The 18,358-nt window shown below is 36.8% G+C and overlaps 2 protein-coding genes across 5 annotated transcripts in view; both read left to right on the top strand.

The window, feature by feature from the left end:
- Positions 1–6,019, top strand: part of LOC105384079 (caskin-2) — a 166,473-nt gene extending 160,454 nt beyond the window's left edge. For 3 of the 4 annotated variants that reach the window (XM_048626869.1, XM_048626866.1, XM_048626868.1), the window contains 5 exons: positions 336–467; positions 1,374–1,533; positions 1,874–2,069; positions 2,683–2,905; positions 3,287–6,019. In XM_048626869.1, coding sequence (XP_048482826.1) covers positions 336–467; positions 1,374–1,533; positions 1,874–2,069; positions 2,683–2,905; positions 3,287–3,610 — 1,035 coding nt within the window. In that variant the 3' untranslated portion in view covers positions 3,611–6,019. The remainder of the gene's footprint in view (positions 1–335; positions 468–1,373; positions 1,534–1,873; positions 2,070–2,682; positions 2,906–3,286) is intronic. The other variant, XM_048626867.1, reaches the window with a different exon arrangement.
- Positions 6,020–6,852: 833 nt separating this feature from the next.
- LOC105384094 (synaptogyrin) lies at positions 6,853–15,676 on the top strand. The gene is made up of 5 exons (XM_038108964.2): positions 6,853–7,146; positions 7,510–7,750; positions 14,134–14,270; positions 14,701–14,878; positions 15,550–15,676. Exons 1-5 carry the CDS (start codon positions 7,045–7,047, stop codon positions 15,582–15,584), a joined length of 693 nt encoding a protein of 230 aa, XP_037964892.2. The 5' UTR covers positions 6,853–7,044; the 3' UTR covers positions 15,585–15,676.
- The last annotated feature ends 2,682 nt before the right edge of the window (positions 15,677–18,358 follow it).

The following is an 18,358-nucleotide window of genomic DNA, read 5'->3' as shown; positions in this document are numbered from 1 at the left end:
CCTTATGCGCTTAGACTTAGAGGTCTGTAGGTCACCTTCCATGTTTATCCGACAATTATTATAGCCTGGACGCTAGATAAAGGTGCGACTTTCCAAACGTATGAATTTAATGCACCGTCATTTATTGAATATCTATCTGAAGAACTAGCTCAGTGATATTGAAACATTCAGCTAATTCCCCTCTACTCCAAGCTCCATGAAATCTATCTGTCGTCCATGCCTCACAGCCAATATGGCAGCCTCCACCTCATACCGTCACTAGCCGAGCAGCATGTGAATGTTTTCTTTTTCTTTTCTTTTCCAAACACCAACGCACTTCGGACTTTACCAAAAAGGATTTATATCCGAGGGAACTGCATAGTTACCAACCGACCACGTGGCAGCAACGAAGTTACCGTAAACCCCCCGATCTAAACTTTGATGCCTTACCAACGTCCATATGTGCCACTGACCTCGTCCCCATACAGGTATGAAGCCAACGTCCTAACGCACCCTTCTTTGTTGATTTTGAAACGCACCCATTCACCGGCTTTTATCGTGCACCTGTTTTTAGTGAACACAGCATTGCGTGTTTTTTTTGTTGTTTATAATTTTTGCGTGTTGTGTGTTGTGTGCTGAATGTTGTAGATGTTGTTTTGTTTTATTTATTTAAACTCTTTATAGGTAAGAAGGTAGGTGATAAATTGATAATAACTCGAAATTTATACCAGGTATCTTATACAATAGGAGAAAAACTTGCCTGCATGTTAGGTAGGGTAGGACTAGTCCATTGGACTATTGAATAAGTACTTATTAAATATAGGTAGTTAAAATAAGTAAGTAATTCTAAAGCAAATTATTTACGTATTTATCTGCTTGCATTAATTAAGCTAAAGCATCAATGTAATAAGTACATTTCAAAAAATCTAAAAGTATCTATACATGTAATTAAGTATTTTTACTAAAATATTATTGATTGGCATGAGTTTTAATTAATCTTTAAGTAGTAGGCTCTACAGTACTTAATTAATTATTATCTAACGATTGGCATGTAGTTTTGCTAACACCTATTGACTAACTATAATTTAAAAACAAAAAACCAGCTAGGTATACATATATATAAGTACTTACTACTAAAACCCATCTACTGCAAACCATCAATCTACATCAAATTGTAACTAACACATTTCACACCAGAAGGCTATACGGGTTCGTTATCGACGTCAAACGTCACTGTATCCCGATTCGCCATATACCTATACGGCATTTTGATTGGTGGACTGCGCATTAAAATATTTTATCAACGTCTATAACAAACCCGTGTAGCAGCTGAAGGGGCACTGACAACCTCCTTAAAAAACCCCGTGAACTAACCCTAAACCCCACGTTTCCAGATCCGCCACCCCCGCGGCAAGTCGCTGGAGAGTCTCGAGGACCCGTCGGAGCGAGGGTCGCACACCACGTTCTCTCCCGAAGGCTTCTACTACGGGCAGCAGTGGCGCCGGTCGTACGACGACGGGGACATCACGCCCACTAATGATAATGCTTATGAAGGTAGGTGCATGCTGAACATGTAACTATCTGCTGTAAGGTAAAAGGAGCTGGATTACGTACAGCTTTAATGCATTAGTTACTTATGCATAAAATAAAATAGAAAGACGCCACTGGTAAACTGTGCACCTGCTATGTTTAATTAGACACATCATCATCAGCCAAATTCATCTCCCAAAGAGCACCACTCTGTATTCGGCCAGCCACTGCCGGCTACCCCTCTAGGACATCATTCCAGCGGTCTGGAGTGCGTGCCTGTTTAGACGACACAACTGAACACTTTAATACGTGCTCTTAGCGATAAGGCCACCTATTCTTAACACAGTACTCCCTGCATTCCCAGGAGGCGGAACATTACCGCGGCCGCGCGGCCTAGTGCGCCCGCGGCCGGTCGCCAAGATCACGGCGACGCCGGCGTACCGCGACAAGTCGCCCGACTACACGTACGACGAGATCGCGTACTCGGCGCGGCTGCAGCGCGTCGCGTACGGCGCCAGCCCGCACGTCGCAAGGAAACCGCCGCCCGAGCCGCCCAAGAGGTGAGGATAGACCGATTATAGCCCACGCACACCGGGACCTGAAAAATCCCTTTCAATGCCACGGCATCATTTTTGTAACATTACGTTACGGTTGAATGTCCATTAGTAAAAATTAAAATCCCTTGCCATGCCGTCCCGGTCTGCTTAGGCCATTGGACTGTATATATGAAGATGAAGTATAGTCAGGGGCAAAGAAAGCTGACCCCGCACAGATAGCATTATCATGATTGTCACTGTTAGAGGGTCAGGTTTCTTTACCACTGACTCTGTACCATCAATTACCCGCAGATAGGTACATAGACCTATTGTACGTATCTGCGTGTATTATTTATTTAATTTAATAAACCGTGTGTACCAAATCACAATCAAGTAATTCAGCCTGTGGTGGCAGTGCATCAATGCACCGAAAATTAGGTCACAGGACTGATAGGTCCTCATAAATAACTATACCTTTAACACATAAATAAAATAACATTGAATATTTTTTTCTATCAGCAGTACTTTACAGCTAATTAGCTAAATAATTTAGCATGCAGGAAACTCCAACAACCGCATTTGCTTTACCTAATCATACCAGGAAAACCACACTAACAACAAAACCAATCACCCACAGGCAAAGCTCCCAATACGCGCCATTCTCGCGCTTCGGCCAGACGACGGTCGAGATCCACCCCGAGAAGAGTCTGCCGCTCAGTCTGCCGGCGTACCCGAGCTCGGACTCGCTGAGCGTGTCGCTGGACAGCACGGGGCTGCTGCCGCCGCCGCCCGCGCCCTCCTCGCCGCCGCGACGGTATGAGGAGGACAAGCTGAGGACTGGGTCGGATGCTAGCTTTAAGGTAAGGGCCATTTGGGTCTTTCAGTCTACTGACAACTTAAACGACTTAGTGCTTGTTAATATTGAAGTCGCGGGCGTAATTGAAGTCGCGGTGGTCATTGGTTTGGTTTATGGGTGGGACAGATTTTGTAATGAAGCAACTTAGAGAGAAATATAGCTAATTATAATATGTAAAAGTTAGATGATTATAACACTAAACTACGCTAGTATAAAAAATCGCGCTGTAAATATGTACAGTGTGGGGCAGAGAAACCTGACACCATCTCAGTACTCTGAGATAATTGCTACCGTACGTAGCTGTATAAAACATTAGTTCATGTCCAATAACTACTATCCCTAACACTCAAATCCATGTAAACTAACTGCTCACTTCTCCCCACAGTCAAGTTCGAGCACCGAGTCCGACAGTATCCCGTTCGCGAACGAGAACGCGGGCACCATCAAGCAGAACCGGAGTCAGATGGGGGGCCGCCCGCACACCGTTGACTACAGCCGCTCCCTCGCCATGTCCTCCGTGCCCCCGCGCGCCCCCGCCGCCGAAATAAAACCCCCCACCCCGCACCCCCTCCCCGAACACAAGGACGATGGGAAAGTCTCCACAGAACCTGTCGACGTCCTCAATGATATAGGAAACATGCTCGCCAACTTGACAGACGAACTCGACGCCATGTTGGAAGAAGAGAAACGCCAGGGACTCAACTCTTAAAGGTGTAGAGTTTGATTTCGGATTCACACAGTTGTACGATTGACGCGCCAGATGGCGTGCGTTATAACGGGAGAATGTGTCGCTCAGTGTGATGTCAGCCTTATCTTCAAGTGACGCAAACACAATAAATAAAATACAGGATTTTTTACTTGCTAATGTGTAAAATTCTGAATAGCTGATTACATGCGACGTGAGTTAGAAGTTCCATCGTTATTCTTAAGTGTCAATTAAAAAGGAAACATCGTTTTATTACCAATACATGAACGCGGCCGATGGAACTTCTGAGCTTTGTCGTACTGTACCGGATGTTAAAATTAGCAAAAGCAGTCTTGCCAATGCAATACTTTTATGTAACCTACTTAATCATACCTAGTAGTTACTTACTTATTATTATCAAGTTTTATGTTTTGTCTAATACATAGAAACGCATTTTTGTTCAATGATTCCAAAAGATAAGACTGGAAATACCAACTGCTAGTTACGACATTTTACAGTATCATAGGTAGGACGTTTGTCAGGTTACAACCGTGGTGTTATGTAGAATTCATGGCATTCAAATATAATACTTACGGTTTAAGTATACTTTAGAATCTTAAGTTTGGAGTTTTTTTTAATACTTTACCTAGTTCCTCATTGTCACTAAAGTATATTTTCTTGGCTAATTTGATCATCATTAGATTTAATTAATGGTTGTCCAAAAGCAAGACGTGGCTACTATTGTAAATAATATCTAACAACATAAATTATAGCTTAGATAACAGAAATATATTCACTAGTTAGTTAGTTCTTCGTGTACAATAAATTGTAGAATATTTGGGTACCTATATTATGTAGTTTATAGTTTTAGTTAGAATTTATACAAAATAATAGAATTAGACATAGTGTGACGTTAGCTGTACGTTAAGTGTATAATAGACATCATATAAACTAGAAATAGGTAGAGCTAGTGAACATCGTTTGAGTATTGATGTCATGTTTGAATAATACTTCCCTACCCCAGTCATAGTACGCGTAATAAATATTAAATAAAATCTGACAGTAAATTACATCATTTACCAAGCTTTTAAATATAACAGAAAAATGCTTGTGCACGCTACGATTTATAAAATGAATTCCATTACTTCCAATAATATATTTTGTTATTTGTATTATGAATTACTTAATCAATATTTAATTAATGTGGACAATAGTACAACATGAATTTGTATACTATACTACTAAATACAGAATAGGCTGAGGTCAATAATTTTGTATTTTGACATAGGACTAACTACAACACTATAATGGAGACTATAGTTAAGTAGATACTTTTTCACTTAGAAATGTAATGTCCAAATAGAGAAAGTGATATCTAGAGGCCATACGAATAATTAATTTAAAGCAACATTTATGTTTTGTTCAAATATTTAAGTACTAACTGAGTTTTACCTAACATATCAAGTTGTGGTACATATAATATAAAATCTACCTACCCCATTTATATCCTGGTCGAGGCGGGGCCGACCCAGTCGTATTGTTTTTCTTCTATCAAATTAATTTATTTATTTATTTATCAAATATGGAACACCAGCAGTTTACACAACACACACTGATAACTTATTCATCATTACAAATTTCGTTGCGAAAATCATTATATATAATTATAATTGGTTTTGAAAATAGTTAAGTTCCATAGTCGATATTGCCTATACATGTAAACGCCCACCAGCGTATGTACCTACAAACAACTTGTATGTGGGTAGACTTTATATTTTCTTAGGTACCTATGTACTAGGTACCTATACAGCATACGTAGTTGTTTTTTCAATGAAACAAAGTTACAGTTCTTAAGTTTTTGTATGTACCACATAGATATTTAGTTTAAAAACATGTAATCCTCGTGATACTAATTAAAACATTTAATAACAAAATAACATCATATTAATGTAGCGCAACAAAATATTATACCTAAGCTTTACTCTGTAAATACCTACGATAGATCAGTGTTTCTACATTTTATATCAGTCTTCTTTACAACATAAACAGTATGCAGCTCTAATGGTGTAACATTTTTTTATATTTTACATACCTACCTTACTAAGATGAAAGGTAAATTTTTACTTTGTTTAGCCGTCGCTTCGAATTGATATATTTTAGAATATGATGTAGTAAGCAAAGCACCAACATAAACTTATGTTTTAATAACAGTTTTTCAACGTAGTTACTTTAAAGAAATCTAAAGTATCTAAATATTTTAAAGAGCGTTCTTTGAACTAGTCAAAATTATTGAAAGTGACGGCAATTTTTTATTACCTAAGTAAATGAGTTTGTTTTGATTGTTGTATGTAATAAAATAGTACTGAATTCTACTTATTAACAATATTTTTATGGGTTCAGTTTTATTTGAGTAAATATATTTGTAATACATAGCTTGAGCGGTTTTATTTACGGTATGCCCTCATTTCCTCATTATCTCCTAGAGGCAGATATATTTAATTATGTACCTATAAGTACCTACTTGTTATATTAGCAAACCTATGATGATGATTGTGACATTTGTGATCCATGTGACATCCAGAGTGGTCAGTTTTCTTTGCTGCCCACTGTAAAGCAGGAAATACGGTAACTACATGTATGTCTATGCAAGATTTTTTGGACTTAAAAAGGTTTGTTAAACTTTTGTTAAATATTGGTGTATAAAGTAAAGAGTACAAGAGTACTCCATCTGTCTATCATGGTAGGTAAGTACCTACTTGTACTACAAGGCAAGGGTTGTGGGCAAGTAGGGAAAATATAGTTATAGAATAGGTATGCGGTTTATTTGTAGAATCATAGAATAAGTCTCTTTATTCTATGGTAGCATAGATGAGTCCTTTATTACGGTTGCAAGATCTACCACACTGGTGCATCTAAAACTAAATCTACATAAACAAGACAGCTATTTGTCACTAGATGGCGCTTAAAACACAATTGGTGAACTTTGGCGTAAATAGTGCTAAAGTAATTTAAATGCTTAAAGATAGTTATTATTTGCATAAATCACCTTATGTGATATAATCAAGTATAAAATTAACAGCATGATTTAAAATAAAATTAATATAATTAACCCATAATTTAAAAAAAAATTGGAACGCAGTATTAAAAAAAACACAAGCTGTCAACTTTTCCGTAATTTTCCGGCGCTTTCCTTCATGCTCTGTGGTTGGCTTCATGATGGTTGCAGCAAGCCAACCAACCAATCAGGGGCCAGAATTTTAGATCGATGTCAAAACCGACACGGAAAACCGCTGAAACTGCTCGTATTTTCTTGCTGTCAACCGTTTCTGTATGTCGCCTGCGCGATCGATAAAACAAATACATTGAATCAAGTTTTCTGAGGTCATACCTTATTGAGTTATTGATGAGCAGGAGGGTTTAGGTCTGTTTGATTCGAAAATTAAGTGAAAAGTGAGAAAATGGATGCACAAGGAGCATACGGAGGAGGAAAAGCTGGAGGTGCCTTCGATCCTCAAGCCTTCATCCAACGGCCTCCTGTTATAGTGAGAGCCGTCTGTTGGGTAAGATCCTTCCATAATATACCCATACCTAATACCTACATATCTATCTATAATCTTAAGTAAGATTTATTCAATATGCAAGTATTTCCTCAGGCTGTGGCCTACACTATCTGGATCAGTATTGTCTCCATTATTAGCTCACACTTATCATTTGAATCAGCAGAACAAACTTCTCTATTATTTATTTTTCTCTCTGTGGTTTACTGAAGATATTATGTGATGTTAAATATGTGCATAAATAATGTATCAGTCTACATAATACATACGCCAGACATAATATTATGTATCTTTACATGAATACTTAGAGGTGTAAAATACAACACTTTGCAGGTTTTAAATGAAATCATTTTGTTTTGCCTACAGTTGTTCAGTGTCATTGTTATGGGCTGTATATCAGCTAAAGGGTGGTACCAGAAAGAAAAGGACGACCCACGGGAGTACTGTGCCTACAACGATGACACCAATGCCTGCAACTACGGGGTGGGGATCTCCGTGATAGCGTTTGTGGCTTCCGTCGCGTTCATTGTGGGAGAGTACTTGTTCGAGCAGATGTCCTCGGTGAAGACCAGGAAGCACTATGTGTTGGCTGATATGGGATTCTCTGGTAAGATAACTTTTCTCATTACTAATTGACTTGTGCGGTTTCTGTTGTACCAATATTGGTTTACAACTCATAAAGGAAATAATTGCCAGTTATATCACTCTGCATAGCAGTTGAACTTAAGTTGTATTGATTTTAGTGATAGTAATAGGCAATGCAAAGATAGCCCTCTATATTTAGGTTTCTGAAAATCTACACTGAGCTCTATTATTATTTCATCTATATATATATATATATATATATATATATATACTACTGCTATCAGGTACTATGTACTAAATGGTTGAAAACTAAAACTAAACTTGTATAAGACCTGTGCAAGCATATGAGGTTGAGGTGTTTCCTCTTAAATTATTAATGAAATGGAACAGCTATAAAGTGCAGGTGAACTTGCATGGAATGTTTTACTGATTCTATGTAGGTATAGACTTCCAGGTTTTATACAGGGATCTGGAACAGTAACTTCAGTACTCTTATGTCTTCCTGAATCTTTAAAGGATGCTTAAAGTAGAGCATTGCAGTCATAGGTGCAGTGCAATCTGTAGCATATGTGTATCACATATGTGTTTAAGTTTTAAGCATTTATGAGAAATAGTATGTACCTAAGTAATAGACTGTTCCACTGCTTCTGTGACTAAAGGTTGATGTCTTGCTAAGTGCAACACACTTGTTTGTCACACTCTTCATTTAAGCTTGTTGATTCAATCAGTATTTACCTATTTTATGCCTTAATCTTAACTCTATCATATATGCCAAACTCTAGCACATTCAATCTCATATAACTAAATAAAAATGAAGATAATTTAATTGGTACTTACCACAAATCATGGAAGTAGACTACTTCCATGCCACAGATACATATTATGTAATAACATAGTGTGAGATGTAGTACTACTTAGTAAGTACTTATATCTATAATTGACTGTGATGTGAGGTCAAATCAATTGATTCTTTTTTTATTGACACTTGCACGATATTTCGATAGGAGGTAGGCAGCGTTCCCACTACGCCGGACCGGCAGATCTGCCGCGCCGGTAAATCTGCCGGAAGAGCTAGTGGCTGTACAATTTATATGAAGCTATTCACATTATCCCGGGTCCGGCATTTTTGCCGAGCCCGGCATTTCTACCGAACGTTTTGTCACTACGAATTGCCGGTAGAACGACCGGGCCCGGAGTAATGTGAACGAGTTTGTGCCGGTATCTGTCCCCCGCTCGCCCCGCTCGTGCTCCCCTCGCCCCTGAATGTAAAATGAAAAGCATGGAAAATCTTTCCCGTAAAATAGGGTGTACCCAATGTTTTCTTTTATTTTGCCTTCTATTAAGATACCACCCCAACACAACAACAATTTCGTCGTCCATTGTGCGCGCAGGTCCAAATTCAACTGACGACTGTCTGAATTTCTTCCGGGATCCGATGTAATGTGAACACTCTGTCCGGTGTCCGGTTTTCGGCAGATCTGCCGGTCCGGCGTAGTGGGAACGCTGCCGTACTCCACTACTTACCTGTCAAATTGTAGATAGTTAGGTGCCATTTCGAAGGGCAATGAGCAGTTTGACAAAACTAGATATTGTACAGAGTTTATTAGTACCTACAGAGTATCACAGACCTTTACATTATTAGCATATCATATTATGCTAAAACAATAAACCATGTTATGGGAACCAAATAGAGACAAAACAAATTAGGTAGAAACTCTTTCGACATAGACACCATTGTAATAGCTATGGCCTCCAGACTACTTTGTAGGTAGGTATACTCAGGCGCGGATCCACCCATATGGGCAAGATGGGCATGCCCATCACCTAAATTCCTTAACATATCATACCACGGGATTTCAATATAACAATTTCGTTATTTTGTCATTTTCGTATGATTGTTTTTTATAATGATGCTGATGGTGATGATTTCTGGTTATGCTAAATATATTTTTTCCACCTCGGAAGCCCTCTGGATAGTTGTGAAGAATTCAAAAACAATAAAATTTTCGGTCATGCCAAGAGTGAGTTTCGGCTAACAGCAAATGTCACTACTTACGTATAAGTACAACGTGACTAGTTTGACCACATAAGCCATATAGTTTTTATAATAAACTGTATTATTATAAAAAACTTTGAGATTTTGATCAAATTCGAAATGTTTTATTAAAAATTGGTGTCGACATTTTGTAAGTGTAACTTTTTTATTGCTCATAAAGTAGACCTTTAATGAAATAGCTGTAGGTAACATAAAACTATTCGGCCTATAAAGATAAAATTAGCCACATAGGGAATATGCATGTGATTCAAATAAAGTTCAAATATTATTTTTAATAAACTTTTTTATTACAAAATTATGCCTCCATCAATATTTTTGATTATAATTTCTTTTTGAGCACGTAAATAATTGTTGAAAAGTAGAAAAAAACTGCAATAAATTCAAACTTTAGAAACGACACGAATTTTCTTAGGGCGGATGTGACGTAAAAGGTTTTCATAAGTATGTCATTCTCAGAATAATCTATGCTCATAGAACTGACTTTATTCATAGATTTTTTTATAACAAATGATCATCATTCATAATAATATTATATTTGTTTATTAACTCAGTAAATAAAACCAGTTGAAAGTAATTTCTCATTTTAATATTACGTGTTTACGTGTATTACGCCCTAACTGTCACCGAGAGAGTGCAATGTCGCTGAAAAAGACTTGCTTCTGACGAATATATTTCAAAATTAATAAATTATACGGATTTTACGTCATAATATTTTTTGCGCACTTGAAAAGAGCTATCCAACGATGTATGACTGGACATTATATGTCCCAAAAGTGCCCATCCTCTTTTTAACTTTATTTAAAATACCTTAAATTACAATTTTTGGCGTTGAATTTTTTGAACTATAATAAAGTGATGTAAAATTATCGAATAAAAAGACAAACACATGCATATTCCGTCCTATTAAATGAGAATTTAGTCTAGTTGTATACCTGTGTACTTAGTAAGTTTTGCCGTTAGCACAAACTTTTTTTAGGTAAAAATTTCATAACATGTTTTTTCAGAATTGAAATGTAAAAGGAGAACGGCAGTGGGCGTACCGCCTTTTTTTTGGAGCGTTTCAGAACCATGTTTTCACCATTAATTAATACAGTGTAGATAAGGTATTTTCAGTAATTACAATATTTTTAGAAGTCGGGGGAAAAGAAAAAATGATAAATGAAGAATATTTAAATCTAAGGACAATGGAACGTAAAAACAAACATATAGAGAACGGAACGTAACAACAGTGATGCCAGACCTCGGAATATTACCAGCAAATCCGAGCAAAAAAGTAATCGAATAGAAATATCGATACATTCTTAAATACAAAAGATATTTTATTTATCAATAAATTACATTTTCTGGTACTATTTGTGCCAAAACTAGTACATTTGGTTTATAAAATATCATTATATTTAAGTCTTGAAGACTTTTATCCATAGTAAACCATTTTCTTTTTCTCTTTATTCGATTCACTATAATCGATATTTTTTAATATTTAAATCTAATAACACTGAATCTTGCTTGTCAATCTTGTCATAGTAGTTGTTATTTCATTTTCCATTACCTAACCTAATTATTTAATATTTTGAATACCGCTGAAACTGCTGAAGATATAGAACAAATGTGACAAAGGGGAGAACCAGACCCGGTTCCTGTTCCACCTCCCCGGCAGGCTCCCGTCCCACTTCTTCATCAGGAACCTGCTGAAGCAGCAGAACAAGAATACGCAAAATCCTGACAATATTTTCTATGAACCATAGGATGATAAATACCTAAGTCAAATATGAGAAGAGCAACTGCGTTCTGCAGTTCGAATCCCGGCGCTGACATGTACCAATGTGTTCTTTGAATTTAATTAAAATGTATACCATCACACTTACAGTGAAGGAAACCTGCATACCTATCTAGATTTAGCATATCTAGAGAGCCAGGTGCAGGTACTTACACCCCAACAGAGAATAGAATAGAGTATGTAATAGGAACATAAAATTCCTAAAGTTGATTCCAGGCAAATTATGTTATGTAAATAAAACAATGATCTTTTAAACAGTATATTTTATTTCATTACATTACTCGCCAAATGCATACCCATATAGTAGAACCTTTACATATAGCATTTCGAAATGGCATAGCAGATCCCTGTTGCGGAATGGCAATTTAAAACTTCAGAAGTTGGATAAGTATAACATTATTCCATGATGAAAGTAGTAGCCTGATCTAGTCGATAATATTAATAAAATCATTATATTTATTATGTACGTTGCACGCCCCGTATTTATTTAAACATAAACATATAACTTGATATACCTAACATATTATTATCAAATTATTATTCACGTTGTTCGTCTTGTGTTGTTCAAGTGTTGACATGGTGTTGACGTTTAGTTGTTGACATGACACATTTTTTTATCATTTCAATTTTTCTGCTCTGGTTTGTCAATTTTTATCATTATACTGAGATCCAACCTAGACATTTATGACGTAAATCACAGAGTACTTGGCATAAACATTACTTCACTTGACGTTCCATTCTTCCTGTATGAATGTTTACGTTCCATTGCGACTACATTTTAAAGATTCTTTTTTTCCGTTTTTCTCTTTTCTCCCAGCTTCTAAAAATCTAGTAATTAATTGACTTGTGTACCTGTACAGTGTCTCTCTAATCATGGTACTTTCATTACGGAACCCGTCATTTCCATAGTGGTACAAAACGTCCTTAGAACCCTGCCTTTGTCCTTTACTGTTATGTCTGTTGTGTTAACTGCTGGTGCTAAATAAATAACTATTTATTGATCCAGAGGGCTTTTGAAAAGGAAAAATTGCGTTATGATCAATACCAACATACACAAAAATCTACTACCTATCAATTCTATCAATACCTCAAGGCGACGCAAAACCACATTTTTTAGGATTCCGTACCTCAAAAGGAAAAAAGGAAACCTTATAGGATCACTTTGTTGTCCGTCTGTCTGTCTGTCACTACCATCGTTTTTCTCAGACATGGATAAATATATCAAGCTGATATTCCGCATAAATACCTATACAAATTTACGGCCCCGTCAAAGTAAGCTCAAACAATTTTTTGATTCAGTGATGGGTTTACGAAATATTAAGCTTTGAAGTGCCAATTTTTGTTAGACCTAAATGGAATATGGAACCCCCCCTGTTGGCTAAATGGTTAATGCAAAAAATATGAAAAAAATCACGGATGTAGCAGTAGTAGTAGATGCGATCCCTGATGATGAAGGGACCAGCTACATCTTTTATAAATCCGGGGACGTGTTGTGTGATGTGTGTAGCAGTGGTGTTTATGTGGATGTGCTTGAGCAGCATGTGAGCTTGAGATCGCTATTTTAAAAACTCCGCCTGTATACTTTTAGGCGCAGGCCACCGTACAACGTAAATGATGAAATTAAAAGAAAATTATTGGTCGGGTTTTTGACTTGCCCATCACCTATTTTGAGGTCTGGATCCGCGCCTGGGTATACTTACACAATCATATGAATCATTGTATAAGTACTATACATTATACTACTATGTAGCTCTACCTAGGTTTCTATGTTCATGGGGGTTACTCTTTACTGTTGAAAAAAAAAACGATAGCAGTCGTACAGTTGGCGCGTTTAACACGACGACATGGAGTGGAGCAGCACTCCGAAACTTAGTTTTTCGTTATATAGAGTGACCCTCCAGAAGCAGGGTCAAGGTAGGTATTAACTTATGCATTGTGTTCTTTCTGTGTTACCACAATAGTAGAGTCTGGAGATCTATAAATGATAAATGTCTTAAAAAGGTGAGAGCGAAATAAACTAAATTTTCCTGTGAAATGGGTAACCTTCTCGGTGTACCTTAAACCCTTTTGGATGGGCTAAAACTGGTGCACATGCCTACAAAACATTCTACTTTAGAGAACCATGTTATGCACCTACGTAACCTGTAAGGGTCACCTAATCAGAGGTGACACGCAAGCATTGCTTTTCGCAGTACATATTCCCCTCTTGGTATAAATAAATAAATAAATATATTATGTACTATGTCTATTATGTCTGTGTAGCCGTTTCGGACGGAGTATTATATAATTATGATAAACTTAGGGTCTATACCCTAAGTTTATCATAATTATATAATACTCCGATAGATATCCATCACATTTCCTCACGAGATTTTCCTATAAACCACCTACAAGAATATTATTGATCCTACATCAGAAATTCACTTGCTGACCTACAGATATAGATAGCATTTTCGCATGTTTAACTTATGCCATAAGGTATACGAGAGTTTGTCGTTCGGCTCTAGAGAAACCCTGACAGGTCTTCCGTTATCTATCTATGTCCTGACCCAAAACCCTGCACCTATTTCAGCGTTCTGGGCGTTCCTGTACTTCGTCGGCTTCTGCTACCTGTCTAACGCGTGGGGCAAGACGGAGACGCCGCCGCTGGGCACCGCCAACAACATGCAGGGCGCCATCGCCTTCTGCTTCTTCTCCATCTTCGCCTGGGTGAGTATCTACCGACATTTATTAACTGCAAAACGAAGACCCAGTTGACTTAATACAGTATTCCTTATGCGAACCGGTTCAGTTTATTGGGCCAGTGTATCCAGTTACTTAAGAACAGAAGACTTGATGAAATTATCTTAACATTTCACAACATAACTATATGTACGAGTATATTTATAAACCGAGACAAACAGCTCTACCAGTTTTAGAAAGCATTATCTACAATCTTCCACTTGTGGGCACAGACCTCTCCAAAATAATGGTCCTCAATTCCAGCGTCTTCCATCGTGCGGAATTTATTGGTTCTGCAAACATAATTTATGACTTTGACATAACCTAAGTTTTCTGATAAATGCACCCACCCCATTTACTGATGACATAAACCGGCCACAACTGAACGCTCACCACCAACTAAACCAATCATTTCCAGGTCGCCTGTGCCTTCTTCGCGTTCCAGCGTTTCCGCGTGGGCGCGGACGCGGCGTTCGCCCCCTCGTACGAGGTGGAGGGCGGCGGCGAGGTGGGCTCGTTCCCCGCGTACGCCGGCGCCGGCGGCGACGAGCCCGGCTTCGCCGACCCGCCCTTCCAGCAGCGGGCCATGCCGCAAGGTCAGTGGACTATATTCATTTTGGGCAATATTCATGTTGACCCATATTCATGTTGGCCAATATTCATGTTGCCACATATTCATGTTGACTCATATTCACATTGAACTATACAATACAATACATTTTATTAACACCAAGAACAAAAAAGCAAAAAAGCTAAACTTAAAAATTAAACAGCACAATAAGAGGCGGCCTTATTGCTTATAACAATCTCGACCATACAACCTTTGGATGGAAGAGAGTGAGTCTATATACGATTATGAGGTCTGAGGACTATATTCATATTCACATTCATGCATATTCATATTAACCCATATTTATATTAACCCGTGTTCATATTGGGGGCACACTCGGCAGTCAGTGACTGACAGCTTATCTGACTGGCCAATCGTTATCCCAAGGTGACTAGGGTTTGCCACCCTCGCAATGAGAAGAAAAGAGGTATGGGCCCGCATTCAATATGCCGTGTGATTAGGTGCTTTAGTACTTTAAGCCCCAATTTCTCCATATTTGGTTATCTAACCGACCAGGGATTGTTTCATCAATTATACGTTATCTCCATATAAAATTCTTGACAGATGTGTCAAAAGTCAACCACTAATACCTGGCTATGCTCTAACCGACGTAACTTTCATGATAAAACAAATTACAGAAGATTCTTTCTTTTTCAGGTCAGAACATCGACTACACTGCCCCTACATACTAAATCAGGAGGGAAGAATTTATTTTACGTTATTATACCTTTCATCCTTTAAAAGGTTTGTGTTCCGCCATAGGTATTTGTTTCGTCCATAATTTATTCTAACGTACGTTATTCTTGAGTTACTTATGTAATCTTTATGATTTATATTATCGAATGACAGACGAATAGTTAACTATGTTATACTGGGGATAACCAGTAGCGGAGTGATTGTATATTCTATCGATTTGAATCGAATATTGGCAGCCAAAATGGCGGCTGGACCAACCACTCATAGTAAGAGAATCGGATGCAGTTGTTTCGTTTTCTGGTGGTTTCTTTTACTTGTTCTCCCCATTGACCTTTATACTGTTGAAGTGTTTTCACCGGATCAATCGGGTAGTGTTATACGCAGCCTTGAGTACATTATGTTCATACTTAAGTACATTAACTGAAAGACACCGATGCTGCAAGCAAAATGCTAAGCCACAACAAACATGACTGTTACTTCGTCATAAATTTAATATCAAAAAAATGAACTCCGTGCATCACAATGAGCCACGATAATAGTACTTACCTACAAAATAGGTATAACTCGATTATACCTAAAGTTTAATAGCACTTACATCCTTAAGGAATCTGCTTTAAGTTACGGGTTTTTCTCCATTTGTGTGTGTGCAGCTGATTTAAATATGTATATGTCATTTATCTCTATTGGGTTAAGAAATGGGAAAATAACCCGGTTGATTTAATCATTAATCCTTATCATTATCACACTGCTTCTGAGTACCTGTGGAAAGGTATTATGTGGTTATTCTATTTATGACTATATTTAATGTTCATTTTTAAAATGACTATCACCATATAAATGTATTATTTAAATTTGAAATCCAAAGATATAATTATGTACCTATTGTAAATAATATAGAGAAACACTATAACAAAATGACCCCAAAATATTTTCCAGCTTTGTGATATTATTGTTATTTTATTAAGATTTTTATTTTTTTATTGTTGTCTAAATTGACCATAAGACAGGTTGGTGCCATCATGGATCTATTTAATTATTTTTATAGTAATTGTATTGCTCCTCTTATAGCGTCTCATTTATGATCTGAAACCAAATAACATGTAAGTCCAAAGAAAGATTCTCAAAAGTCATTAGATTTAGTATTATCATAAGTAAATATTGAAGCTTGATATCTGTGTAGCGAAATCATATTAGAAGTTGTTAAGCGTTTAATGGCATATCGGTATGACACAATGTACCCATATATTTATATAAAATATTTATGTCAGGGCAATTTAGGAATTTCAATTTATCACCCTAAAAATACATATAATATTTGTCGTTGTAGGTAATTTTAACACTGACACCTATGAAATTTCCGCAAACAGTATTATATTTTACATAAGATTATTAAATAATAAGCGCTTTATTCAAATTTATAGTATTTTTTTAAACTTGATATTTCAATAGTGTACCTTACTTACTCTTGTGAAAGTAGCGTCCAAACGACACTCATTTTATACATTTAATAAAAGTAGGTTTAACTATTATCATTTACTATTCAAATATGAATATCACATTTATTATGCAAAGCTCTTAAATTATTATTTTTTGTATTATATGTATAAAATGAGATCCTTTGTGTCTAGTTAATACATAGTCATGTTATATTTAGTCGGCAGAGCTAACCTGAAGAACTTGTAAATGTACCTACCTACTGTATAATGATATTATATTTATCTCACGAAGTCACGAATCTTTACGAGTGTGAAATTCGCCAATATCTAGCTCTGCCCTAGTTCTATTCACTTCCGTAGCTTGCACTGTTCTACGTAAAGTAAAATTAGCAATAAATTTGATTCCATTGCCTAGGGGTAATAGTAATTTAACTAATTCTGTAGTATTTCATAAATCTTATTCGTAAGATTGCCTAGTCTCCTTCGCCGCCATATTGAATTTCGTTTGAACATTGATTATAAAATGTAAAACCTAGATTTCATAACTGTGCAATAAAATAAATAAAGAAAGTCAATCATTCGACAATGAAATTGGTTTCCACACTGATCCAAAGAAGTTATTCCCTTAGCTTTTCTGTTATAAAATAATATTAGTTATGAAGTATAATTTAGGGTGCCTACTTTATAAACAAATATTTAATCAATACTGGTAACTAAATAAATATATTATATGAGTAGATTAAAATATCGTATATATTATGTATCATACACTTACGTATTTCATATCAGTTGTGATATATGGGAATCTTTAAGGTAAGAATATATTACCTGATATAATATATGTACAATATACCAAAAACTATGTGTATTTTATGCCCTAAAAGAGGGAGGCTTTGATCAAATATAAAGGACCTTTCTCTGTTTTAGTTGTATAGCACTTATCGTTATTGCACTGTCTTCTAACCATATATTTTTTAATACATACCTCTTTACCTAGGCAATAATGTAGTCCTAGGAAGTGTGGACGTTTGAAACAGTTGCAGTTTGAAAATCTTATGTATGACATTTCCAATTTTATTAATTATTTGTAAGGTTCTAAAAGTACCTACCTACGTACTCTATACAAAATGTTACGAATAATGGTTTGTCATGTTATAACGTCTACTTAAGTGTAGGCGCACACTAGGCGACACGCTACATGTCGCTCGTCTGTCGTTGCGTCGCTGCCGTGTGTCGCCTAGTGTGAGACTACACTAACACATTAGCTCTGGGCCCTGGGCCTCGAGTGCGAGTTTTTTCACCTATCGAGAAGTGAAATCGAAAACGCAGATTTG

Source organism: Plutella xylostella, chromosome 17, assembly GCF_932276165.1.
Source record: "Plutella xylostella chromosome 17, ilPluXylo3.1, whole genome shotgun sequence".
NCBI classification, from domain to species: Eukaryota; Metazoa; Arthropoda; class Insecta; order Lepidoptera; family Plutellidae; genus Plutella; species Plutella xylostella.
This window is presented reverse-complemented; position numbering and strand designations above follow the sequence as displayed.